The 21,740-nt window shown below is 40.7% G+C and overlaps 1 protein-coding gene across 10 annotated transcripts in view; it reads right to left on the bottom strand.

Moving 5' to 3' along the window:
- kirrel3b (kirre like nephrin family adhesion molecule 3b) overlaps positions 1 to 21,740 on the bottom strand; it is a 157,430-nt gene that overhangs the window by 19,301 nt on the left and 116,389 nt on the right. For all 10 annotated transcript variants that reach the window (XM_035948618.2, XM_035948616.2, XM_023271161.3 and 7 more), the window contains exons 5-9: positions 21,004 to 21,154; positions 12,223 to 12,328; positions 5,202 to 5,350; positions 4,896 to 5,023; positions 4,293 to 4,419 (exon numbers count right to left, since the gene is read on the bottom strand). In XM_035948618.2, coding sequence (XP_035804511.1) covers positions 4,293 to 4,419; positions 4,896 to 5,023; positions 5,202 to 5,350; positions 12,223 to 12,328; positions 21,004 to 21,154 — 661 coding nt within the window. The remainder of the gene's footprint in view (positions 1 to 4,292; positions 4,420 to 4,895; positions 5,024 to 5,201; positions 5,351 to 12,222; positions 12,329 to 21,003; positions 21,155 to 21,740) is intronic.

Genomic DNA, 21,740 nt, shown 5'->3' on the forward strand with positions numbered 1-21,740 from the left:
AGATTCAAAATCTAGTTGATCTTTTCACTATAAATGGATTATCTCATGCTTTCAAAGGAAGATTGTTGAATTTAATTCAAATAAATGTCACTTGCCTTGCCTTGAAAAGCAACTGTAACTCTTAAAAACATGATACAGGCTTCTTTTGCAGTTACTAGGATGAACTAAATTCCTTGAATTGCTTGAAATTAGTCTTTTTGAAGTCTTATTTCAAAACTTTATGTGTTATAATCATGGCCTGATTTATTTTAAGACATATTAAATGAATAATTTATTGTGCTGGCATCTGAATTTGCTTGTTTTAGGTACCAATATGTTTACATCTAAAGAGTTTAGTCTCTAAGTTGACGGGGCTTTTTACAGTGTATTGCATATGTAAAAATCCCGTGATTTTTTAAAATCTATTTCTGGTTAATAAAAGATTGCTGGTAAAGTGCTACCTACAATGATAAGTAGCTTTACTAGCTAAATGTGTGCTGCAGCACTGCAATTGCTTAATTTGCTTAATTTATGAGGAGCAATGGATTCATCAATGTGCATGAAAATATAACTTTTATTTCACGTATGTGATATTTAACATTACTGTCAATAATATTTGGAGCAATTATGACGTTACACAGTATGTAAGGCCATGCCGTTCGAAAAGTGCACTGTGCATATTAGTGAAACTGACCAACTAAATCTCCACTGTGACTTACACACATTTGAACACCCACATTCAGACAAATTGACTGCAGAAACACACAGCATCATCACATTCTGATCAGTCAGTATGAAGCTATAATAACAATAATGACCTGCTGACCCCAGCAATGTGCAGGAGAGTTGATCTAATTACCGCCATTTAACTGTGAGTAGCAATAGTATTTCCAGTCTACCGTAGTAAAAAAGTCAGATTTTTTTCCAGGTCTATCTGTCCTTCACCCAGCACATTAAATCCTGGAACTTGTATTCAGTCATTTGCTCAGATGCAAGTGCAAGATGTTCACAATGCCAGACAATGCCAATCTACACAATAAGATACAAGCACACTTCTGGCGTCGGACTTGCTTGTTACATGAAAACCTAAAGTCAGCAATACAGTGTTTAGTCTTACTATTTTCAGATAGCAAGTTCAACCTTCGCTATTAGCTTGTGTTGAAGTTTAGTCTGCAATGTGAATTCCTATTTAACTCAAGGAAGATGCAAGCTGGCATGAAAGCCACTTGATTATGAGTGTGCAGGCTTTTTTTATTTCTAGCCGTCCTTGGCACTTCATTGGATTTCCAGATGTCTCAACCATTCTGTCCTCGCTGGATACGTAAAGGACACCTTGGAGCTGTTGACCTCAAAGCTGTAGCACTGCAACAATCATATGAGCCTGTGTAAGCAAGCCTAAACTTTCAAATAAAACCTCACCACATATCTGTAGTATTTCTTTAAATGCGGTGAAGGGAATAAATTGAAGATATTTTTCACATTTGAAAAATAATGGCTGAGCTGAGTGGAGACAGTGCATGTGAGAGGTACACATAATGGAGAAAGTGAGTTCAAAGTCTTCTGGAAAGTTTTGCAGATCATATCTTACTATGCTTAAATGTGCTGCATCTTAAATGCAGTTTTCTCCTTCATTAATTTGCACTTTTCTTTCTTATACAGAGTCACTGCCGGTTTAAAGAAGGCTGGAATGCTAATTAACTAGGCACATAAAGACTGTCTAGAAAAAGAAACGACAGAGAAAAAAAAAGATCTATAACAACCCAGTTCTCTGTGGGATATTGGGGGTTTCTCTGGCCCTCCCTCTCCCTTACTGTGGTAATGGGTTTTCTCTCCCTAGGCTGCCCAAGTACTGCATGTGTGTCATTATACATATTACTTTGCCCAAAGACACACACAGACTCACAAACACAAATGGAGGTCTGCTCAAACATGTGGATATATTAATTAATATGTGTAGCATGAATGTGTGGTGCTGAAGTTAAAAGCTAAAATCCTTTCAAGCATGTCAGATAATTTCTTATGCAGGATGGTGGAGAAAAAAACCTCACATCCATATTGTATGCTATATAAATAATGACACGCATGGAAGTCCTTCGTATGTGTAGCCACTCGACAACCACGTATGAAAAGCTGAGGAGCTTCCCGTTCTGGAAATGTTTGACTAGAGTAAGCAATATGTATCCATTAGTGACTTAAACACAAACTGCCTCCCCTGCTAGCTGTTTGATTATAATTAAATTACGTTCTTCCCCAGGGAAAGCAAAATCCTCATGTCTATGTGGTGTGCCACAGTGGGAGCCGGTGACACAAAATGACAGAGGGAGAGAGAAAGAGGGAATGACAAATTATAAACACATGTAATTTAAATGACGGCATTAAGGAATCAGGGGATAACTGCAGGGAAAACAAACAGCAAAGAAACATTCAGATGCACCGCAGACACTGTCGCAACATGAATGCTGTGAATGTGCACAGCGTTGGCTGAGTTGTTTCTGTATCGTGGCCGTCCTCCCCCCTCCCCAGCCGAAAAACAAAAACTCGCTCATTTGTTATGTTAGCGCTTCACTGTCGGAATCAATTGAGTTCTGCTGACCGTCAGTGACGCTGGGCTTAACTGGCTGATGAGAGGTAAGGAGAGCTCACGGTGATCGGCAGTTGAGACAGTGGCACAGGACAATCAATGAACCTCGGGAGAGAGGTCCCCACACACTGCCACTTCAACCACAGTGTTTGCACTTTCACAAGTTTGACAATCTGATTCGCCTCAAAGCCCGGGCTAGAAATGACTCAGGATTCCTCATGTGGTTTGAGGTTGAAAAAAAGAGATGAATTTCAATTATTCAGAAGGGTAAAAGGGAAGGAGGCCTTGAATGTCAAATAACAATTCGGGCAAGGAGGTATAAGAGTCAAAAGAATAAAAAGGAAAGGCGGAATATCAACAAATAAAAAGACTACAAGACATTGTAAACACGCTCAAATGAAGGCTACAGAGACTGAATAAACATTCAGCTTTGTAGCATGTTTCCCAGCACTCTGCGTTGTGTTGTAATCTTTATTAAAACAATCCATCATCTTTCTCTCATGGCAACATTTTAAAAAAAATGACACAATCTCCTTAGTTATGTGAGCAGAAAAGAGATGCATCAACATAAAATGGTGCATTGGATATAGTGGATTCTATTTACATATTAAGGCTGTAGATAGGATGCCAGTATAGGTTGCAATCAAAAGAATGGGAATTATATAGAAAAGAATTAGTCATGAATTCGCCTCTTCTGCCTTGATTTCGACTGAATTCCTGGCTGAGAACGAGGGAGCTCACTGCAGTTCATAGAAAGTCATGGTTCTGATCTTGTGCTGGAGGGAATACTGGTATCCCATTCTCTCTGATATGCAAAGCTCGCGTCTGGATTTTGAAAAGAAAATCTTTAAACACACTGTTTGCTACTCGATGTATCTTCATCCCCAAATCAGCACCAGTGTTGCTTACAGGCAAACTCTTTTGTTAGCTTTCAAAATGTGCAATGTTACACTGTGAGCATTAACTCAGCACCATCTTGCCGGCATCATAATGCTCTCTTGCTTTGTTTTTTCGTTTTTTCCCTCTTAATTTGGCACAGGCTTCTTTCAGATGGACACACGGAAAATAAGAACCATGTAAATCCCACAACTAAGAACCTCTGCCACACTGAAGCATGCTCCATGAATATCAAGCACTGATAATGAAGTCATTTGTTTGAGAGTTGCCAGGTCTCCCACCAAGGCTGGTATTCATTAGTCAGTCAGTGCCTCAGAAAAGGCAGCTTCCCTGTGACTCATGCAGAATATAATTAGCATTTAAGTACATTTCACCTGTTTATGAAATGTGTAGCCACATCTTAAAAATATGCATGCATGTCTTTATATATTTAAAGGCTTCTCAATAATGACACTTGATGGAACAGTTGTGTTTTATCACATAACCTCTGTTTGCATGGGTTTACTTTAGTGCCACCTTCCTGCTATATGTGGTTGCTTGTGTTTTGTTACTCTGCTTGCCAGGTACAATTAGCTGTGTCTCTGAGAAACTGATATGTTAAACGAAAAAGACTACAAGAGTAATGCAGTAGCATATTCTGTTGGAAGTTTTACAGCAGACAGCTAATGTAAACTACAGAGGAAGCAGAATACTGGCTCCTGTGACAAATTGCTTTCTTCTTGCCGCCGTTGACCCCGGACCTCAAGATTCGCATTGGATGTGTACACATTTGACAGCTTTCTAGGTGTGCATCAGGACTTGTTTATGTGTGAAAGACATCAGTAGTGCTGCTTACCGTTGACAGTAAGAGAAACCTCCTTCTCCCCTGCTCCGACACGCGGGACAACGGCACGACAAACATATTTCCCAGCGTCCTCCTGTCTCACGGATTTCAGCGTCAGGAGATTTTCGTTGCTAAGAACCTGTGGCAAAGAAGTCAAAGATCACCAAATGCAATGACTGCGGAGGCACCTTTGCATTGGCGATGACAACAAGTCAGCGCTAAGGGAAAAACTGAGACAGCACATGGACCATTTAATACCTTAAAGGGCACCTCTTCTCAATTATTAAAATGCAATTTAAGGTCTGAGCTCAGCAGAGTAAGACTTTGGCCTTTGATGTTGACAAAAGGAAAGGTGGAATGAGTCTGAGTTTGTGGATCAAATCAATGGATCTCATATGAGAGCAGGTCACCAAGAGGCCAGGGCATTAAAATTTTCAGGTTTAATAGACTTTGCGACTTTTAGCTTTGGCATAAAGTAACTTCCTAAAATACTTTGTACAGGCCATGAAAGTTCTGAAATGACAGTTTTCAACAGCTTTACATCTACTGTAAGTCACAGTGTGGAATTACATATTGTATAAAATATACTTGGTCAGTGCAGACCAGTATACTCACCACTCCAGAGCCCCTTTTCATCCACACGATGGTAAGAGAGGGATTTCCTGTCCAGGCACAGTTGAAGACAGCGTCGGATCCAAGGTCAACCTGCAAGGACTGAGGCTCTGCAGCCATGCGAGGGCCAACTATTGAAAGAAACATCGTTAAGCGTCCATGATGCATCCATAACTAAGCATCAGCTGTTACAGCTCCAGCTCTTGGAGCTCAGTATCAAAATATAAAAGACGGCAAACACCCATAACCTTGCATTATTGCATTGCTGGCATTACAGAGGCATGAGAGATTACTTAAGGAGCCACTCACAGTAGACGTCAACGTTGCGGCTGATGTTGGTGCTGCCAAGAGGGTTTGTAACTTCACAGGAAACAGGCTCTATAAAGAAGGAGTGGTCCACAATAACCTCATACGTGTCTCCAGAAACCTCCTTGATTATACTTCCTCCTTTGGCCCACCTGGTGTGAGGATTAGAATATAGCGAAAGAAGAGATGGAGAAAAATGAAGGAATAGACATTAAGACACGTTTTCACACCTCCTGGCAAAAGCGTTCTTTTGTGTGAATAAATCATCATTCTGGGGCAGGTTTTCTGTGCTGGCTTCAGCATATTTTTGTGGCAGCCCTCCATGCTGTGACAAGCTCCCTGGCAACTCAGAGCAGACAGCACGTTCCTCATTACGTCAGACAGAGAGTGCAGCACAGAGTGCCAGCAAAGAAAAACAAATCACAGAGTGACAAATGGGTAGCTCCTGCACCTTTGAAGACATTGCTTGACACATACTGTATTAAACACAACAGCTGACGTTAATAAATTGACATGGGATCACATAAAAAACATCTGTTTGTACTCGTGAATGATAGCTTGTGTGACAGCGACGCAGACACTCCCCACATGTTTAGGTGAGGCTTTTATGATGTCACGGGCCGAGGCGTCTCACTCTGCATGGTGTGGATGGCTCTCTGTGGCTGCAGCAGACAAGGCCCATTTATAAAAATGAAGCAAAGGTACCTGTGGATGTGTTGGGTCTCTTTGGAAAATTTAGACAGCGCCGTGGGGCATACAATGCATCATGCACACTGTTATCCTCCACAATAGATACGTGGCTGCATGCTGATGCGGCAAATGAAAACAATGACAATGGAGCTCGTGCCTGTCTCCGTTTTATATTCCTGCCAGTGCTGAGAAGAGTTTTTCATGGGATAGGGAACTCATTTGTTTTCCTTGACTAAGCTGGCCCCATGCTTGACTGAAATGCTATCATTTAAATGAGAACAGATTACCTCATTCAATCAGTAAGCGAAGTGAAGCAGAATTCTAATTGGGCTTCATGGGATTTTTTTCATGCTCCTTTATTTTAAGCAGTAGATCTTTACAGAGCTGTGTTCTTGTGTGACAAGGATACAGCTGAGAGCTCGGCAACACCTGTGTTTCCAAAAATGTTGAATTTAGGCCAGACGGGTGGTTTTGGCCCATCTGCCCTAACGTCTGATCGAGTGGTAGAAGTGCTGAATGCTGGATAGTTTGTATACATGCTGCATATCTGCAAACTCTAATTAACTGAGTAGGAGAATATTCTCAAAATATTAGCACAATCCCTGTAGATGCTGAATATTGAAAAACAAAAAGACTGTGAAAGCCATGCTGTTAATGATGATGACTGTTGACGTTCATAGCACTCCATCCCTGAATATGAATATCATTATCAATGTTTCGGCTTCTGTCTGTATGACTACAATGACAAAGATGTTGTTGATGAATAAGTCATTAATTGCACTTTGTGACAGTTGTGGTAATCATGATGCAGACAATAATGATGAAGATTAGGATGATAAGGGACGATGATGTTGATGAGGACAACAGAGAAGATCATAATGATGGGGAAGGTGGGAAGCAGATGAGTGATGAGTTACAAAGTTCCTTCTTCTTCTTGGAAACAAAAGTTGCCAAAGAAAGTTCCATGAAAGTCGAATCACTAATTGTTTCGGGGGTTTTCAGTTATAGCACAAAAAATGAAAAGTCCTTAGAAAAAGTAGAAATTTGAAGAGATGCTTTCCAAAATGAGGCTTATACAAAATTGGTTTGAAAGTTGCTAAACAGACCCAACTCACCACAAGATTGCTGTGAAGATGAAAACAGTGATGTAATGCCTGTAACATCTTCAGATATAAGAGTACCTAACTGTTTCCACCTACACTTTACCTGCTCATACTGTAGGAGTCATAACGGGGTAAGCACAGATGTTTGGGCAGCCGGCTGCTCCCAAGCGGGGGTTGCTGCTGCCAGGTTTGGGAGCCCTTGACAGTGTTAGAGGCAGCGGAGACAGAATGCCGTCATCCACAGGGAGCATGGGAGCTCTGTTGGTGTGTTGGGCCTTGTCCAAGACTCATGTCTAAACATAGCTGGCCCGGGGTAACACAAACACCTGCATCCCCTTTGGGAGGTTAGAAGGGCCAGCGCAAGCTTACTCAATAGCTGACTCACTTTACGCTGCTGTATCCTATTCGGGGATTCGATTCAGACAAACGGTGTGAATCTTGTGCACTTGAGTGTGCACAGTCTGTGCACGGCTCTGTGTGTGCATGCACATCTGGCGTGTTTATGCGTGTTCACGGGTGTGTAAGCTAACACTGCTGCGTAGATAAAAGGTCTGCCGTTAATGGAAGCAGGGAATGGAAGTGATGTGGGAGAGGGGGAGAGTTTTGTGTTTGCTGAATGTGATTAAGGCAATAAAACAGTAACAATTAAATTAGGCAGGTATCTGTGCCATCAGCATCAAGACTCACAGTAAATCAGGCCCTACAGTTATTATCAGCATGGTTAAGCACAGCACAGTGCGTTTCTATTCTGCCTTCCGTGCATATTGAAAGTGATGACTACTCTCAGTGGAATATAACATAAATATGCATCTCTAGTAATAGCAAGCAGTCATTTTGACATAGACATAAATTACTGAACCATTTCGTGATGCAACTTCTACTGATATCTACTTACATGCACGTATCTATTAAAAACAAAGACATCTGTGGTGTGTCCCTCAAAAAATGTTAGCTGAAAAAGTTGGGAAGAACAACCAACTTTTCCAAGGACAGTTTGCTCAAGTGTTTTGGATTTTGCCAGCATTTTACTTAAGTTTTCAGGGTCATGCCAAGTTTTGTAGGTTTTTTTTCACAGCTTTTAAATGTTTAGTCACAATTCTAAGGATGATTTCCAACTTCTCAGTCTCACTTTGGTTTATATGCGTACAGAAACAGTGCACAATATTCTACATGTTTGCAATTATGCTGCAAATTGCTGAACTCATTTCTGGCTTTGCACATCGGCCTTTAGTCATTTCATTATTATGAGTTTTTTAAAGTAACACTTTTCGAACCCCTTAACACTCTTGAATTTGGGTGGAGTGAAAATCCTACTGTATTTTTAATCGCATTGTCCCAGATTATGCATCGTTTCAAAGCACAAAGCCTCATGATTCAAGCGGTGTAAACAACTTTAAGATAACAATACCGCAGTTACAACAACAGCAGCAGCAGCAGCAATAGTTCCTTACTTTGTAACAAGAGTGCATACACAGCAAAACGGCAGCTTCTTACCTTTTCTGTCGTCTAAAGAGGCACATACTTGTTGTGTCCCGATGCGCCGCAAACTATTTTCACTGCGAGAGTTCAACAAACACAGTGCTTTCAAGCTTTTAGTCTTTTTTAGTAGAAAATGGGGGCGAGTGTTAAAGGGGTTAAAGTAATGTTTTTTTTCCACACTTCTCAGCGTTCACAGTCGTGTATGGCCACAGCTAATTTAGAAACAAAGATTGTGACTGGGGAATTGTAGACATGTCCAAAAACAGACAGTGGCATGGAAGAAAATGTATCAATTAACTGCTGCAAGGTTTGGAGGTATGGTGATTGTAGTGTCAGTCAAAGACAAACAAACAATCTAGCAGTAGCAATGGCAATTCTGAGAATATAAGCACAGAAAGAGCTGGGATGTTATTTGCAGAACCAAGCAAAGGAAAGGAGGTTTTGTTGTCACTCTGCGCACGGTTATATGTGCAGATGAGGGATCTGATTTGCTCTGTTTGTTATTCTTCCTCTTCTCTCTGGTGGGTTCTTGTTTGGATCTGAGAAAACCCTCTGTGTCTTCATCAGATGGTGGTTGAGTGATTGTGATGTTTGCCATTTATCCTCCCCTACCATTATAAACAGTAATGAAGATGTTCCATCCCACTCGTCTTTCCCTCCCAGAGTGTGTTGATTCCCCGAGTGCCGACTGAAACACATGCCTATTACTCTTACTTCATTCACACTTTTCAACATCACTTTCATCTTCGCTCCCAACCCCTCTCACCTCTACACCAAGTCCTCTTATTCCCCCTTTACTCTCCCCTTGAGCTGAGATCTGGCAAAAGATCAGGTATCTGTAGAAATATATCTTATTTCCATTTCCAGGTTTTAAGTCAGATTTATTGAACCCGTGTGGTAATCACAAGGGGCTGTAGGCAGCAGAAGGCACCTTCCTTTTGACTAGTGCCCCTACTATCTTGGGTCTGTGTCTCAAGTGTCCATTGAATCGGAGGATGGCAAAGTGGCGCAGTGCACATTGGGAATGGATGGCTCTCTCGGGAGTGGAAAAGAGGCCATCCGTCTAAGAACTACCCCGTCCTTGTGCTGTATCTGATCTGGGGTAGACAGAGTGTATTAGCACTGAATAATGGCCCCACACTGCTTGACCAGCTTCCTGCTCTCCTCTGTGATATTGCTCTCTAGAGGGGGAATTTGTGGGGGCCTCTCCCCAGCCGAAGCCTCTCAGGCAAGCATTATGAGGCCTAAAAATCCCCTGTCTGCCATGCCCTGAACGCCACTGGTGCATGGGAGTCCTGAACTGCTGGTATAAATTGCAGATAAATCTAAATGGGGGACTATGAAACTGTAGAACTGGCAAGGAGTGCAACCTTGAAGTATCAAAAGTTATTAGTCTGACTATTTTATTTTAATCCTGCAGTGGGTTGTGTCAATAACAGGGAGCCTGAAAGCAGAAAGACAGCGACAGAGAAAGGAAGACAGGAAAAAAGCGAATTAGAGAGTAGGAAAATTGTGGCTTTAGTCTGTTTTAGCTTCAACCTTCAACCATTTTTCATTTTATAGTTTGTCAAACTAAAAGAAAAAGTCATCTCAACTGCCATTGAATTTTAGCTCTTCAGACCCTGGGGAGAAGTCTGATTCTAACATTGATCTGCTCTCATAACAATGGAGGTGAAATCCCTTTGCAGGTGAAATAGACATTCTGTCTCTGCTGTGCACCTACACAATCAAATACAAACCTTGTTTTCCACAATATCACTGCCCTCCCTCCTCCTTTCCTTTTTCAAAAGGGCAGGATCCATCAAAAAGGCAACATCTCTGTTTTGCCACCTGTGAGTGTGTTGTACATCCATTTCATTTCCAGTACCATTACAAGATTCAGAGGCAGCCAATTCCCTTTGCTATCGATTTCACTCCATTTATTTTATTTTTTTTTTGCTGGGTTTTAAAAACCTCCCACACAGAAAACCATCTCTTGACAAATCGTTTCAGTATTACACTTCTGGAGGGTCATGCAAGACTTGAGGAGAATAATTAATGTCCATTTTATTGTTTCGGCACAGTTTCATATGTAAGAAACAAAAATGATTCTAACAAGTACAACTGAGAATGTGCCACTGAGGTTTAACAAACAAACACAAGGGGGAAACTCTTGAGGACTTACTGTGCATGCTTGCTTATGTTATTGTATTTTTATTTTTCTGCCTGTGATTGAACTTGATGTGATATGCAGCGGTTATGAGCCATTTACAACTGTATTTCCAGTGGAGTCGAGAAGCTGTGTCACCATAAACTTATATTTTAGATTACAGTGGAAACGGGGAGTATATGAAACATGAGATGCTTCATATGTATATACCAAAACACAGATACATCCACAGTGTACAGCCATCTAAGCTTGTGTAAAAGGTGCAGCAGTGTACAGTACTTCCTAAAATGTACAAATCCTTGATTCCTTTGAAACTGTCTTTATTGTTTGTTTTTTTTAGTGTTGGAGCCCAAAGTTAAAATGAAGTTAAAGTTGTTTTTTTTCCTTCACAGAACAACAAAACTGAAAACCTGTCTTCCAAACTGTTATCGAACGTATTGTACATGAAAAAAAGAGCAGATGGGGTTCACTTATGTTATCAAGAGTCATCTTTAAATCATTCGAGCGGTTTTCAGTAGAAGCCAAGTTTGTGCCTGTGCTGCCAGTAAAGAAATTTTGCATTCCTGTTGTGATGACTTCCCAAGCATATCAATTTTCCAATCTGTAGTCTTTGTGCCTTTAAAAAAAAGGCAATAATGGTTCCAAACATACAAGTGTGTCTCTGTCCTCAACCACTCAGACGCAGCAGAGTTCCACTGTCACTTCACAGTGGGAATGATGTGTGATAAGCTGGGTCCAGCTTCTTTCAAAGAGCACTTGCATTTTGGGATAAGTGCAATTTCAATTTTTTTATCTGAATAAAGTTCCTTACAAAGTCATGCTCTGGAGTTTTCCTGTTGCCACTTTTCTTTAAAAATAATTTATTAACTCCTCACTCATTTTTATGACTATGTATTATGAGAGTGAGGACAGCATTTCCTTACAACACAACATTCCTTTACGTGTAAAATCCCATTTAAAAAAAAAAAAAAAAATGAGTCATTTAAAAACAACAGCAATAAACTGCTTGAGCTTGAATTCAGTTATCACTGTGCCACAAACACTAGCAGATCTTCTGAGGCTGTCATTCAACACAATTGCAAAAGAAAAAAAAAACAATGTGCAATCTTGATATCTTCCTTTCATGCCATACACATTATATTCCCAGCTTTTCTGCGACACACTGATGGACATTTAAAGTTCAAGGGAGATGATCAGACAGCAAAGCAAACAGCTATGCAACAAAGCTTGTTGCTTTGCTGCAGCCCAGTGGAACATGACAAGGCTTCCCAAATGAATTTTTTAGGAGTGTATTTTCATTACATTTTCCAGCGTGACAGTTCCTCATTCTTTTTTGTCTCTTCATTTCAAAGTGTGGGCAAGTATAATGGTGTCATGGCATCATAAAAAGGTGTCTGACAATGATTAATGCTATCAATAATGAAGTGTCAAATTTGACTCATTGTGAAAATGTATTATCCTCCAGCAACATCAATCAGGAAAGACCTCATTTGAAGTTAATCGTGTCTGTTTTTCCTTCTCTTGCATACTATATAATCTTTTATAGTTTGTGCATTCATGGCGTGTGTGTATACTCTAGAAATATTTCTTTTTATTATCTCACCTGTAGAGTGTGACAGGAGGGTTGGCCTTTGCAGAGCAGTGGAATTTCACAGGGTGTCCCTCCAGAACAGGCTGAGGCTCCACGGAGAGATTGACAAGTGGGAGATCTACAAAAAACACAGAGACACAAAGACAGACAATTACAGAACTGGCATCCTCCTCAAACATGCTGTACTGAACTGTAAGCCTGAGACAAACACTTTGTTGTTGACATTGTCTATGGCTAAATAAGGCACAGAAAGAAAAGAAAAAAACATTATATGCTAGTATATCGTACAAAATTTGCAGATGAGATAAAATCGACAGAGAGTGGAAATTGCCACCTCAAAAGAAAAAAAAAAGCCACACATGCAAAATAAATTTTCATTTTTATTCAGGGACCTACATTCACCAAATGTGTTTTGTTTTGTGACCCAAAACTGATTTGGCAGGTTTTTATGTCGCTGCACCACACATGCTGTACTGTGGGTAAATACGCTCTACTTAAAACCACTGGGTCACTGTCTTTCTTTATTCTGATTATCTTATAATACGCTGTGGCGGTGTTTAGAACAGTTGTGACAACTTATCACAGTTTGTGGCAACATTTTCTCCCAAATAATAGGCAATTATTCCTGAATAATTCAATGCCCTATTTTGATATTCCTGCCGCCCACCAGGGGCCTAGACCCTGCTGTTGAACAACACGGTAGTGTAATTCACAGGTGTGGGGATAACATGCTATTTTTATTCTCATATATTCATTAGCAGTGTTATAAGGAGCAAATCAAAGGAAAACTTGACTTGATAATGAGTTTCAGTAAATGGCAATTTGCAAACAGTGAATAGTCCATAGTGCAATCCACTGCAATTAAAACAATGAACATCCTCAGTGATACAGTCCAATTAAAGCAGCTCTAACAATTACAAATATTGAGATTATGCAAATTTAATAAACAGCTTAATTTACCTAAATTGAGAAAGGTGGGATTCCTTTTGAAGATATGTGTGCATTTCCACATCAATCCTGTCCCATGTGAAACAAACAACCGTTTACCTCACAGACTCAGAGAGTGAATTTCAAGTAGGTAAAACTGTTAGTCAAGGCTTTTAAAAAGATGCTAGGCGTATTTTGTTTTGAGCCTCAAATGTACCAGTGGGAAATCACGAAACTGACAGCAGCTGACCATTTAAGTGCATTTCTGCTGTTGATGAAGCATCAGGTGGATAAAAGGAATTTGAACAATTCATACTTAGCTTAGCTGTAGAAGAACAACAAATGTTGTCTAACACACTGTGTCACTGTGGAAGCACATTTTTTCTTTTCTTTTTTTGGTACCAGTAGCATACTGGTGAGGCATCATAGGCAGCGAACTAGTCACAAGAGGATAGAGCTGGTTCTGAGTTTGATGCCGGCGCAGCCATCTGTTTCAAAGGTATATCTGCCTTGTGTTCAGTAATACTAATGTACTAACCAGGAGCTGTGTTTGGATGTGGATGAAGAGAAGTGTGGTGGGCACAGAAATCCACACAGAATTAAAGAAGCACACAAACACCACTGTAATGAAGCCAAACAACTCTGTGTATAGTTATGGAGAGTGAGCATGTGTGTGTGTGTGTGTGTGGGCATGAAGTGTAGGAAAAACTGCTTTTTACCCTGTGGCTGTGCAGATGCTCTAGGCTGGCTCAGCTGCCACAAAACCCCAGAGAGGGGGTGGTCCAGGTGCCGGATTCCTCCCTACTCACACACCATATTCCCCATCAGCAGACTTATTTCCCCCCAGGACAGTTGCCCCGCACCCCCACCAACCACCCTACCACCTTCAAATCCATGAGCTCCACCTGTGCCAGTTCTCCCCAGGCCAGTAAAGAAAACAACAACACAGTGGAAGACTGAAGGCCACCATCAACTAGCTAAGTATCCCCAGGTACTGAGAAGCCATTTGAGCATGTCTGTGTGTGTGTATGTGTGTGTGGGTACATGTCGCATTTGTGTGCATATAAAAGGGCACATGGGTGTGTGTCATAATAAAACGGGAAACTTATCCATGCCCTTGAGCAACAGCGTTAGCTGCCCAGTAGGTGTTTTTAGCATTGCGAGTGGTTAATTGCGTGGACAAAAATGTGGGTAGAGGGAACCTCGGGGAGAAAATGACAGATGTGGCAGTGGCGGAGGTGGTAATAAAATTCAGCCAGAATTTGCAACAGTAAGGAAAGAAGCAGACATAAAAAAGAAAGTGAGGGAGATCTGAAGGTGGTGTCTGTGCTAAAAGACACAGTAATACAGAAGCTAATTCACAACTCACTGTTTCGCTCAAAGTGTTCCTATGCTGTACTTTTTAATCATGACAACCTTTTTCTTGCCACCGAGGGATTTCTAAGGACGCAAACGCTCATTACTGTCAATCCCGCCACAAATTAATGTTCTTTTCAAATGACTGAACTGACCCCACCCCAGCCCCCTTAGAAAAGCCTCCAGTCCCCCACAGCAAGAGGTAAAGTCATGATGACTTTACATCCATTGGAGATAGCCATGGGAGCAACAGCTGTCACAAGTCGGTCAGCAGTGACCCTGGGTGTGAATCAGTGGCTGGAACTCCTTTAACATTTGACCCTTTAGATATGACGGACATCTACCTAATAAAGAAGTCCATTTGTGACTTTGATGTATGAATGCATGAGTTGCTGAGCGAGTGCATTTGAGGCATCATGCGACAGCACATCAATATGCAAGACTGTTAATTCCTCACATTCGTCAAGCGAGCAGCAGCGAGGGAGACAGGGGGGAGGAACGGATGGATTGAGGAAAAGGGGAATAGTAGGACTGATCGAAGCTTCAGTGAAAACAACGGGATGAATTGGGGAGGGTGGTGTTATAGTTGGCCGACAGCTTTTGATCGGTTAGTTCAAAGTGGAGACCAGATGGTGTTTTTGGAACAATCTTCCAACTTCTCTGTTTCCTGGAGATAGTGCCAGCATAAATTGTTTTTTCCCTTTCTTAAAGCTCAATTTCCAATCTCTCTGGGTCACTGTAGACAGCTGTTCTCCAGTAGGACCAGCCGCAGACTCCAGGAGTGTCGGATGCCTCTGAAGGATGGGGAAGCTGTTTGTGGGCCATCCGCTTATGGCTTATAGCCTTAGCAATATGGGCACGCTGTCATATGGCTGGATGAGTGGAATTACTTCAAGGGAGAACAGACTGACGGACAACCTGAGGTCTAACATGTTGGGCGTAAGCTACTCATGCGAGTAAATTCATTCAGGATTTACTCAGTTTAATGAAGGTAAATGCTCTGCTGTTCATACAGCAGCTTAAATAAGGACGCTGCATTCCTTGTAGCACATCTGTTCCTGAGCATCGGAGTTCTGTTGCTGGTTCAATGAAGGCATATTAATCAAAGTTAACTTAGAGCGTTAGGCAAATTTTCAGGTTGATGGGGATGTGATATTCAGGGAACATGTCTTTGCACTGGTTAACATGTAAGATCAGGGGATAATTCTGTATGGCTGCATTATTAGAACTTAATGTAATGTACAGAGAATCCAGAGGCTTTTCTTGCCCCTTTAAACTTATACTCTTTTCCTCTCACTTTCAGATTCTGTTTCACATGAATTCGCCATTATCTGCTTGATTAAGCAACGAGAGCATGTAGCTGAGCAAGCTACTAAAAACAAATCCTCCCCAATTGCACATCTGCATGTTCTTTATTAATTAGTCTCAACAAATGGCATTCATTTTCCCCCCACATGGCTCAGCTTGTTTGCAATGCAAACACACGGGGAACCTTGGCTTCGCTCGTCCCTAGTGCATTAATTTCCCACTTCGTGTTTCAAAGCGTGTTTCTATGTGGGGCAATGCTCTGCAGATATGCAACTGGACTAGAAAATATGTGAGGAATATTTTAAATTGTGCAATGCGTGTGAATTAGTAGGACATGAAACTGTGGCATCAGAACCATATTTCACCGCAGTGGCATGCAGGGGTGGTGGGGAGTTTACTGATTTAAGTCCAAAGGGCGTAAGGCAAGTTAAGTCATGCTGCGCAAGAAGACAGCATCAGGGGGTAGCCACCCCTCTGCTATCAAATAATTACAGTCAGCTAATGGACTGGTATGGACAACTGAAGTCAGCAGTCTATCCGGGGTTCTGAATCACCTCTGTTGGCTCTAAATCCCTCTCATTTTGGCAACATCACCAGTGCATACTGTATTTAGATGCTAATTTGTCTAAACCTAGGTCAGATAACTCTGTATGAACTTTGGTGGGAATGAAAATGCTGAGGTGGATGTAAATCATGAGCATTAAAGTAACGATAAAAGAAAATACTGTTGTTAAATGCAGTGGGTTTTAGTCTGGTTTAAGCTGTAGAGCAACGTGCCAGGTTGTGTTTAGATTACTCTCATTTGGGTAGCTGCAAGGATGAAGCTGAGTGAAGAAAGGACAACTAAGCATAGAGGTGAGCTGAATACAACATGTTGAGATGGGCAGACAGAACGAGAAGATTTTAATTACTTCTGTTGCCATTAATATTATCTTATTAAAATTCAATTAGATAACTCTAATAGTCAATTAGATAACTCTAGTCAGGAAAATAAATGAGACTTTTAATTAATTAATTAATTATTTGCAGGATTTCCTCACAATAGGCAATACCAGCGTTTATTCTGGGGGTGTAAATGCTTCAGGGACATTATCCATTTTCAGGAAATATACTACAATTTGGAGAAATTTGCTTATTTGCTGTTACTGAGCGCGAGATGAAAGCATCAATATCAATTTGATCTTTGCGCGTTCAATACAGAGCTATCACACAGAGTGTTGGAGAAATGTCTGCAAGGCATTAACCCTGTGTTTGATAGCTGTCAACTCCTAATTTCCTACTTGTAATTAGAAAGACATAAAGTGAAGCTCAAAGATCGAGCTCACATGACTGCCTACACAGTCAACACAAATTCTTTCACAAGATGCTATGCTTCAAAATCCTTCAGTCAGTTTTCCCGAAGAGAAATTTTAACTTATAGTACAAATGAGGCCACACTCTCCATCTTTGACTTTATATCTATGACCGAAAATAGGATGAAAATTTCACCCAAAGATCAAAGTGACTTTCAGGCCTACAGTGTAACACAATCAGATGTTTAGGAGGACAGAAATGGAGTGCAGTCTGGCCTCGGTGACTTACTGTATCTGGCCCTCACCAGGGTCCCACTTAGACTAATAGCAGCTGTTCACCAGAGACTGCCATTAATCCCTCCATCTTTGTTATGGGACTAAGGCACATTGCAGCACCACTTATAAAGCACGCAAGAGCACAATGAGAAAAAGGAACATGAAATGGAGCATATTGCAACGGTTAAATTGTCGACCACTTGTGATTATTTTCATCATATTTTAATTACCAATTTTAATCTTTTTCTCTCAAAAATTGCAAGTGCATCTTTTAAGCCTGATTGAAGTGTAGTTCAGTGTTGAATTTTCATGATCACCGCTGTGCTTATTTTGAGAAAAGAATGTAGAGTGTAGCACAAAAGAAGCCAGCATTTTGCTCTTCACAATCACAGTATGTGCACAGCAACAAAATATGTCATTACTATGCAACACTGCATCTTTCCGGTTGCTTTGACAGAAGGGCTTTCTTATTGGCATGGATTACTGCATTATTGATCACAGTTCAAAGCTTGAAATTTGGCCTATTATATGAGAACATCTACATTTTAAATGATGAATGCATGAGCATGAATAGCATTAGGCTCAGGATTACAAAAGTTAAAAAAAAAACTATTTCAGCCTGAGAGAAACCACAGTGAAATTTGACAGCACTTGATGATATCCAACTTTATGAAAACCAGCTTATGCTGAACATATTTTACATCAGTGCTTGCAGATCCGTAGCTGCATATTTTTTTCATTTTTGGAGCATTCAACAGTGCCAACAATTATGAACATCTATTATTTGATGTTTACATGTGACTAGTTCTTGTGGTAATATAAAGAGAACACCTAAGCACAATTGCAGAGATGCAGCTGTCAGGTGTTAAATTTACTGCACAAGCCGGCAGGAAGCTCCTAAAGGAACCATTGCTTTGATAGGTAGGGTGATAGCTTTCAGCTTCTCTGAGAAAGGCTCACTAAGAAAGCAGTATATTGGAGTGAGGAAAGAGATTTGGTCTCTTTTCTTTTGCTCCAAAGATGTAATAATGTACTCTGTTGTCTGGCCTTTTTTCCTTTGCCTAACAATGGATTCATCTTCCTTCATTATTGTAGTATTATTATCAATTATTCAGTAACCACTAAAAGAAAACATCTCTTTTTGATCAGTGAGTCCTAATTGTGTTCTCAGAGTCTGACAGTTGTTTGTGTTAGATTTTTTAAGTAATCATATGGAAATACAGAAATTATCAGTTTATATCTACAAAACGATCATTATATCACATTTTCACTGCAGTATAGATTTATTAGTGCAACATGATTGGTGGATGGTTTAAAACAAATTATGCATAATAAACATAAGCATGTGCCCAGTTGTTTCTCTCCTGTGTCTCCTCTGTGTGGTGTGATGCCCTATGCAGGTGTAACACTCATTTGAGCCAGCCACTGAGTCTTTGCTGTGTCTACAGTATTCCTTGCTCACTATAGCTGACTGTGTCCTGATTCAGGCATCTGGATCCTCTGCAAAGTATGCATTTCTGAACAAAACACATGGCAACAGGCAGACAAACCCAGGTCCATAAGAGAGCATAACTGCTAAATTCTTGGCAGTGCTTCGTATTATTACATTCCATTCAGCCTTGTGAGAGTTTCTGAGTAGTTCACTCAAGTGGTCACTGATGGCTCACAGAGGAATTTTGGATTTATCATACAATCATAGCATAGACCTGTGGTTCAGGTGGTTATAAGTTACTGATAAAAAAAAAAAAAACTCAGTAGGCCACAGTAAGGAGCGTCATTTCTGTTCTCAGTTACTGGTAGTGGAACTTTGTTAGCCATTTGAGGACAATGTCCTGGTAATTACCTTGTAAGTAATTGAATTATCTAGATCATCTGATTTGGTACAGCCTGGCCTTCAGGTCCTTTAAGGACTAATCTTCATGGAATGATCCAAATCCTGAATTAGAACGCAACCTTTGCGTGCTGCCTCATCTGCATGACAACAGTGCAATGCATGGTGGATTCACATTTAAGTGGTTTCCACATATCCAACGTCATAATACTTAAGTCTTACAATATAATCATAGTTAATCTTTATCATTGCATCAAATTAGCAAAAATAGACATGCGAATAATTACAGGCTGCTCAGCTCCGCATACCTTTGTACATAAAGTACGGTTTACCAAACACAGTTGAAGTCTTTTGGCATCTTGACACCAAAATACATACATAGATACATGTCTCAGCAGACTGGGGCTTTACAGCATGTGTCTGCAGAACAGCAAAATACACACAGTGCAGTGTGTGTCTGCACCATTGCTTATATTTTTGGATTTGCGTCTCAGACGGTGTTATTGAGCCAAGAAACTTGTAATCAAATTAGGCTGCATTGAAATTAAGCCAATTGATTCCCAACACAAATGAATCAAAGTTCAATTGCAGCATGTTTCATTTCAGGGGCAACTTAATTTAGAAGTGGATCTCAGCACAAACTCCAGAGGCTCTGCTGAACTGTGCTGAACACTACCTGTCAAATCTGAGAAGGAGAAGGGGGAGGGAGTGCGAGGGAGAGCGAGAGCCTAAGCCTTGTGGGAGACAATTTGAATCTTGACAATTAGTCTCTGCTGTCGCTCAGTTTGATCTCACACTGTGAAAAATGTTTTCAGGAGCTTTAATTGTGTAAAGAGCACATTTTGGAATGCTAATTACGAATCTGCTCCACTCATTTTTCAGGGTTAAATCGTACATTCAGAAGCGAGGATGATGCTCTGATGGCGAGCATTTATCGCAGACACATCATTATACATGGTGACAAATCAGTTTACATGTGGGCAGACTTCCCTCTCTGACTGCATGACAAAAAATAAATAAAAAATGAAGAGGACCAACTGCAAGGGTTGCAAACACTAACAACTGTTAATCATTTTTACTCCCGCGCCTGAGTTGGCCTGATCGTGTCGTGCCCGCTCTTGCCATGCTTGCCTCTTGTGGTGTACATAATGAAAAGAATGGAGCCGTCAGTCATAATGGCTCTCTAAATAGCATTTTCTGCTTTATTAGTCATACTTAATAGTGTTGAAAGGGTTGTGAGTGATGCAAAATCCCTTTGTTCAAAGCACTTCTCTCACTGTGAACGGTTCTTGATCGTAAAAAGATTCCCTGACAATTGAGGCTGAATGTGTATTACACGCTGGGCTTACTTTGCCTATTTTAGAGGGGAATTGTGGATGTTCTCATCAAAAAGATTGATGGCATGAGCAAGGAAATAAAAGAGGTGGAGACAGTTTGCATAGAGCCACAGCAGGCAGGTAGCTGGACCAAAAAAAGGCAGCTCCATTCATTGTAGATGGACAGCTCTTTTGATATTTCATCATAGCGAACAAAAAACAGTGATGCATCACCAATCCATCCACCTACATGGCATAAAAGCAAACTGGAAACCAATTACGGATATCTATCAGAGCCTAAGATGAATCCTAGATGTTTAGTCATGCATGCCCTTCTGATAGTGTCATACCGCCACATGTGGGAAATACCTCAATGCCAGGCATAAATAGTCTTTTCCCCATCTTGCAACAACAAAGGTACTTCAAAACACAACTTACAAAAGCGTGGACATTGAAAGTAACAGAGAGGAAGAAGTGGTATGCTTACGCTGAATGTCAATTGTGACACTGGTCTCCTTGCCGTTGGGGACTGCCTTGTTAGAGGCCTTGCAGATGATCTGCTGACCCGTCTCGATGTTGGAAGGCGATAGGTAGAGCGTGCTCACGGTGCTTTCTCTCCTGCCATCCCTCAGCAAGGTCTGTAAAAAGTGAAGAAATAGGGAGTCAAATGAAGGCAGTTGTGTGGATGAATGTTTTCGGCCTCCAAATCTATCCCCGGTATGGATGGTTGGTCTGATGGATTGCCCTGCTGGAATCTCACATTTCCGTTTCCATAATCAATAAACAGAACTCCAACTATTTTGATTTTAGGCCGTAAACTCCAAATGCTTTAAAATTTACAATCAAAGACATATTGGACTGTATCTTCCAATTCAAGTTGAATTTAAAAAGTGTTTAAAATGACATACAAATAAAGAGAAGAAGAGAGGTGGAACAAACACTTTGTCAGCTTTGATGGAGAAGGTGTAAAATAGTAAATGAATAAATAAAAAATAAAAAATGGCAGAAAATTCACGAATACACACATCTACTCTCTTGGGTAACCAGAGGCAAACCCTTAGAACACTCCAGCCTGTAGTTTGACTGCAAAGCAGATTGATATGAAAAAATAAAAAAGAGGGAGAAATATGTTTTTTGAGCTTCCTTTTGTGTGTCTGGAGAGCTGCGCTCTAGTGCATGGCTTGTCATACTCCACAAAGGAAATCAATCTTCTTTTCAGCGCTC

This window comes from Amphiprion ocellaris, chromosome 7 (genome assembly GCF_022539595.1).
Source record: "Amphiprion ocellaris isolate individual 3 ecotype Okinawa chromosome 7, ASM2253959v1, whole genome shotgun sequence".
Taxonomy (NCBI): domain Eukaryota; kingdom Metazoa; phylum Chordata; class Actinopteri; family Pomacentridae; genus Amphiprion; species Amphiprion ocellaris.